The 7,052-nt window shown below is 38.4% G+C and overlaps 1 protein-coding gene across 1 annotated transcript; it reads left to right on the forward strand.

Moving 5' to 3' along the window:
* Positions 1-7: 7 nt before the first annotated feature.
* On the forward strand, positions 8-2,141 carry LOC104861245 (striatin-3-like; the record flags this gene model as incomplete). The annotated part of the gene is given in 3 exon segments (XM_033763712.1): positions 8-83; positions 86-2,038; positions 2,092-2,141. Coding segments are annotated over 3 exon segments (2,079 nt in total), but the record flags the coding sequence as incomplete, so codon positions are not given.
* Positions 2,142-7,052: the final 4,911 nt, after the last annotated feature.

Here is a 7,052-nt window from a genome sequence, read left to right on the forward strand (position 1 = left end):
TGGGGTGGGGGACCTGAGCCTTTCGCCAGGGGGCAGTGGAGCGGCAGTCAGCGGAGGTCTTCTGGCCTCCGAGGGAGTGGGTCCCAGGCAGGCCCCGAGCTGTCCCCGCCACAGTAGTACTATCCTGGTGATACTGCACTAACGGAGTGGGCTCGGTTAGATATGGAGCGAGCGCACTGGGAGGTGGAGCGGGCCGAACTGCAGGCACGGATAGCATTTTTACAAGGAGAGAGAACAGGTCAAGAGAATTTGAAGAAGGATTTAGGAAGAAGAATAAAGAATATGTTAGAGTGTGCATTAAAACAAGAAAGTGCAAAATACCACAAATTAAAGTATGGCACAGAACTCAACCAAGGTGACTTGAAAATGCCAACCCTTGAATCAGAAGAAACCAAAGACACAGAGGTTACCACAGCACCTCAGAATAGCCAGTTAACGTGGAAGCAAGGCAGACAGCTGTTAAGACAGTATCTTCAGGAAGTAGGTTACACAGATACAATATTAGATGTGCGGTCTCAGCGGGTAAGGTCATTACTTGGACTGTCTAATTCAGAACCAAATGGATCAGTAGAAACAAAGAATTTAGAACAAATTCTGAATGGTGGTGAATCTTCTAAGCAAAAAGGACAAGAAATCAAAAGACCCTCTGGTGATGTTCTTGAGACATTTTATTTCTTAGAAAATGCTGATGACAGTGATGAAGAAGAGGAAAATGACATGATTGAAGGCATCCCAGAAGGAAAAGACAAACATTGGGTGAATAAACACAAAGCAGGTAATGAAGGTTTAACTGCTGACCTAACTGATGATCTAGGTACTGAGGAAGCGCTGAAGGAATTTGATTTTTTAGTGACTACTGAAGATGGTGAAGGAGCTGGAGAACCACGGAGTTCAGGGGATGGCGCAGAATGGGCTGAACCAATAATGTTTTCATCTGGAGGAGGCAAGTCATTTATTATGGGTTCTGATGATGTTTTGTTAAGTGTGCTGGGCCTTGGAGACCTTGCAGACTTGACAGTAACAAATGATGAGGACTATAGTTATGATTTACCTGCCAATAAAGATGCCTTTCAAAAGACATGGAACCCCAAGTATACACCACATAGCCATTTTGATGGAGTCTGAGCATTAGCTTTTCATCTGGTAGAACCTGTGCTGGTTACTTCCTCTGAGGACCATACCCCGAAACTTTGAAGCTTGCAAAAAACAGTTCCTGCCAAAAAGAGTGCCTCTTTAGATGTAGAGCCTATCTACACATTTAGGGCCCACATTGGCCCTGTTCTGTCATTAGCTGTTAGTTCTAATGGAGAACAGTGTTTTAGTGGTGGTATTGATGGAACCATTCAGTGGTGGAATATGCCTAGTCCTAATGTGGATCCTTATGATACATATGAGCCAAATGTTCTAGCTGGCACATTAGTTACTCATTCAGATGCAGTCTGGGGTCTTACCTATAGTGGCATAAAAAATCAGTTACTGTCTTGTTCAGCAGATGGCACTATTAGGTTATGGAATCCACAAGAAAAATTGCCGTGCATTTGCACTTACAATGGAGACAGAGATCATGGAATATCTATATCAGCTGACTTTATAGGCTGTGATGCAGCCCATATGGTGACCTCTTTCAACACTGGTAGTGCAGTAATTTATGATTTAGAAACATCACAGTCATTAGTGATGCTTTCATCACAGGGAGATTCAGGTTTACAATCCACTAACCACATTAACAGAGTAGTAAGTCATCCCACACTTTCTGTTACAATAACTGCTCACGAAGATAGACACATCAAATTTTTTGACAATAAAATGGGTAAAATGATCCTTTCTATGGTAGCTCATTTGTATGCTGTTACAAGTCTAGCAGTAGATCCTAATGAAACCTATTTGATGTCTGGAAGCCATGACTGTTCAATTAGATTATGGAATTTAGACAGCAAGACATTTGTACAAGAAATAACAGCTCATAGAAAGAAATTGGATGAATCAATTTATGATGTTGCTTTCCATCATCAAAAGGTACAAGATCCCAGTAATGAATGTAACTGTACTGTCTACCTAGAATGTACCATTAAATTCAATTTTTTAAAAAAGCATATATTGCCAGTGCAGGAGCTGATGCCCTTGCCAAAGTGTTTGTGTGAATCAATAGAAACTCTCATCATGACAAAAGGAGGGTCTGCATCACTGCCATCAAAAAGATTACTGGATATGACACTGCATGTGATCTACCTGGTGAAGGCATTTGGGTCAGGCATAAATTAGTGGAAATCACATCTTAATGTTAGGCGCATTGACTTAACTGTAATTACTGTACTTTGTGGGAGAAAAAGAAAAAGGACTCCAGTATTTGTACTGGATATGAACAGAGCATATATTTGGTTTTTTAAAGATGTATTTAAGCCAATGTAGAGTCTGATCTTACAAAGGCTTTTTTTTTTCCTTTTTTTGGACTCTGTGTGCTGCCTTAGGGTTAGGAATGTGGGTACTCTTGTGGGGGGGGAAGTGAGCTCCAAAAGCAGCTTATTTTCATCTCTTAATGATCTTATGTTTATCAGTTGAATGCCACAGATTCCTCTTTAAACTTATTTTTCTTTAAAAAAAAGGAAAATTTAACTTAAAATATTTTAGCATTAGTTGCACAAAATGTTTGGATAAAATTCTAGTTTTTATAAGTCTTTTTTATATTTCACCTGTCACAACAGTGCTCAAGATTGCAGTTTTTCTCCATTATACAACCCTAAAACAGAGTTCTCACTGACCAGATACCCATAACCTTTTCTTTTTTTATTTATTTTGCCTAATACAGCTCAGTTAAGTCCTTCATAAAGATGCTAAATCACCTTCATCATCACATAAATGTCTTCATGAGCCAAGAACTATTAAGTGTATTAAAATGAAACAGTGGGTTTTAGTACTCCAAATTAACTCTTTAAAAAAACTAATCTTCGCATCCTATCACTATGTGATATTTTGTACATCTTACTGTATTTACAAGTTTATTTATCAAGAATTACCCATCTTGCTAATGGCCTACTATTTATTTCACTTTTTGTTGGTCTTTATATCCTTTTATTAATGTGCTAAAGAAACATGTATATATATTTTAGGATTCTTGGAATAGTCTAAAATAGACTAAAAATGGAATATTTTATAGTTTAAGTTACAAATCCAAGGTGTTTTCCCCTAAAATACTTATCTTGGTTTGCCATGATTACAAACAAAATTATCTTGTTTAAAAATATTTGGAATAAAATTTTATTTACATTACAAATAGGGTACAAAAATAGTTGAATCAGGATACAGAATCTGCTGTGTTTGGACTAGTTTCCCCTGTTTTATTTTTTTAGATGTGCTTAATTTTATGGTGCAATTAAAGATTTTGTTTGTGTAATGCATGGTTAAGGCAATAAAGCATTTATTCTAGTCTTTCCAAATAAATGATAATGACCTAAAGAAAACCTTCTCCATTTTCCTTGGAGGTACACACTTCTCTTCTTTTGGGTTCCTGCTTTAAAAAATGCACACCTAAGTCTTTTCAGAGGAACTTGTCTTAGGAAGTAATTGCCCAAACTCTTAAAAAATATCAAGGCTTTGGAAGTTCACAAACGTCTCATCAGTGATTTCTGATTGAAGGTGGTTGAAGTAATTTCATGACTAAATGCAATCTGTAATTATGGATTCAAAGAATAGAGGGGAATAGTAATACTTGCATACTTTGAATGGATAATATTATAGCAATGCTATTGTCTTTTACAAGGTAGACATTGTTTAGGGTTATATCTTAGAGCTAGATGTTGCATTGAAAGCCTTATGTTCCCATAAGTGGAACTTTGGGAAGTGACTAGACAATGGGTATGTGATACTGTATCATACCGAAACAGCGTATTGATTGGTTTAGCATAGATATAGGTGTGGGGTGCCAGCCAACTATGAACTAAAACTTCTGCAAATTATGGGATAAAATAAACCTTTCCTATTTTTAAATTGTGGTACTTTGTCCCAGCAATAAGAAAATAACTAAAACATTTAGCTTTAATATTCAGGTGTAGAAATACATATCTTGATAAAACAGAAAATACATTATTTGATCTTATTTATATTCTGTACATAAAGCAAATTCCTCTTTCCAAGACTTTTTCCAAAACATTGTTCTTCATAGCTGCTACATAGTAATTGTAAATACTTATGGGGTTCACTGTGAATTTATAATAATGCACACAAAATATGATGAGAAGATCAGTTGAATTGGGAGATGCATCACCTCTGACACTGCCCTTAGTATAGATAACATGAATTATACTCTTTCCTATATGTTTTGAAATCTTTAATTAGTTATTGACAATAGTTGTCCCACTATGATAGAGAATACAAGAACTTTTTCCTCATGTCTACTTGCCTACAAAACCATATAATTAAGATGTCAAATTCATGGAAAAACAGTATGATAGTGGCCAAGAAGGGGAGAAATGGGAGTCATCAAACTGTCTAGTAGCTACAATGTTTCAGTGTCTGTGATGAAAGTTCAGCATATGAATGTTGGTGACAGTGGTGTGAATGAAATTAACAAAACTCTACTGCACACTTAGAGAATGATATAATAATGCAATAAGTGTTGAATAAATTTTGAGGCCAATTTCCTTAAAAATTGAGAAAACAACTATGAAGACCCAGATTCTAACCCATTTCACTCAAATCCAATTTATGTGCTTGTGTGTGGCAATGAAAAATGGCCATTTTTAAATGTGTGTTTCCATGAGGGTGTATCATTATTCACCTGGAAAAGCCTCTGTGGATTTAATGCTGAACAGATATTGAAATGGAAACCATTTACTCTCAGGTTTTGCAAGGGGCCTACATACACCAACTACAATTATAAAAGTCAGAACTGTAATATGATTTTATGGATCTCAGTTGGAAGTGACCCTAAAAATGGGAGGTTGACCTCTGCACAAAGCACAAAAGACCTAAACCCATGCATTGACACCAAGGAATAGTGAAAGCTTATGAATAATAGGGAGATGAGGAGATAGTGTTCTAGAAGGCAATATCCTAGGAACCACCAAGACTCCAGGAGAAATGAGACACAACCAACTCTTCAAGCAGAATGATTCAAGGCTATGTTGTACCCTGAATTCTCTCCCAGTACCCCCCTCAACTGATGACAACTTTGAAATGAAACTTACTGGGACTGAAACTGGACAAAACACATTCTAGTTCCCCAGAATGATCATAAAATTAAGGAGCTGCCTAGCATGATAAAGGATCCTCATAGCAAGATTGAACATAGATGGGCAGTTTGTGGAATTGTAACACTATATCAGGTCCCCATGGACAGCTTGTTTGATATCTGCCTGGTGCACAGAGTCACTCTAGGTCCCAGGACAGCAAGGGTCTGCCCTCTCTGTTCACTGCTGGATCCCAGGCCCAGACAATCAGCACTGGGTGCAGGAAGCACATACTGTCTATCACACAAAGAGTAAAGAAGGTGGATGGTGTCACTGTTTGAAATCATCTCATGTTGGGGGTCTGCATCCAGAAAAAGACAAAGAGAACCCTTTACACAGGCTGGAGTGCACTGTCACAGCCCTGGTCTTGATTTCCTGAGGGTCTCTATATCTTTCTGAGAGAAGTTTATGAAGCTGTTCTCCCCTGCCATGCCCTGACTTTGGACACGTGCAGAAGCACATGAGGGCAAAGCAGATATGACACAACCTGAAAAGAAAGCTAGTTTGAGCACAAACATTGCAACCTGGAGAAAGATCTAATATCATCTCAAGATAAACTTATTTTTACTTTTTTCACCAAGTAACAGGACATATGCAGCAGAAGGTTGTGTGTGAGAAGTGGCAGAGCTAGCAGTATATTTTGTGGGGAGATGCAGGAGAACTGATTGTAGCATGGGATACTTGCTGCACCTTTCATTTATATTATTTTTCTCTCACCTTTTAAATGTCTGTGTGTTTTATTGAGTACATTAAGTCATTGCTCACATAATTAGCAATATTAAGGAAAATATATATTCAAAGATTTGCTCAAGAATGATTTTACTGGTACACAGGGCTCCATAATCATAGACTGGTAGAGGCCAAAGGAGATGGTCTAAACAAGGTACCCCTTCTCTTCTACTATTCCTGTGGTGGTACTACCAACATGGGTATATTGCTTTTGGAATAGAGAGCAGGTTGCGCTGGAACTCCTTGAAGCCATCACGTATCTTGACAGAGAAAGGACAGGGCTCTGTATTATCTTTATTCATCACAACAGTGTAGGTACAGTCAGTGATGTTAAAAAGCGTTCTGCATTTGGATTTGTCATACTGAAGAGGTACAGTAATTCTGTCATGAAGAAAGAACATAGCTGTTAGAAGGGGAATCACAGCAGCCACCCCACCCTACTACCCACGTGAGTTCTGTTCATGAATCAACTCACACTGATGCCACCTTGGGTGCCCATCACCAAACTGAGGCATATCTTGTGTGGGAGCCTCCATGTGGGTCTCCAGACACCTAGATCTGTCTATACCATAGAATCACAGATATCAGCTCTCACACGGGTCCTATATTCATCCCTGCATGCCCAGAAAGTAGGATACTTTCTCACAGACCAAGTCAGGTTTGCCTCACAATGTGGTTGGAAAGACTTATCCAGGAAGTTCTTTTGTACTCCCTATGTTTAGGAAGTGGTCAGCACTGAGGCAGCCGAAATGTGATAAAGAGTGTTCTCTTGCACTATATGCTGAGCTATTACCAGACTAGCTAACTTCACCAACAGAAGCAAGAAGCCAGGGCAGGTCTGAATCCAAGGAGATCAATGAAAAGTGAATGACCTGGGGCCATATTCCTGGAAAAATCCAACCCACACCCACTGGTTCACAGCTTAATGCTATTTGTCCCTTTGAAGTGCATTAAAGAAGGATTTAAAACACTTCAAGAGGACAGAAGCAGTAAACATCAGAATGCCTTGGGGAAATATTTCTTTTCATGAGGAGATGCTGGAATTCTACTTTAATAAAAGAATGATTTCAACCTTTTTCTCAGCTATCCAAAGCGTCA

This window comes from Fukomys damarensis, unplaced genomic scaffold (assembly GCF_012274545.1).
Source record: "Fukomys damarensis isolate Sample0158 unplaced genomic scaffold, DMR_v1.0_HiC HiC_scaffold_1, whole genome shotgun sequence".
NCBI classification, from domain to species: Eukaryota; Metazoa; Chordata; class Mammalia; order Rodentia; family Bathyergidae; genus Fukomys; species Fukomys damarensis.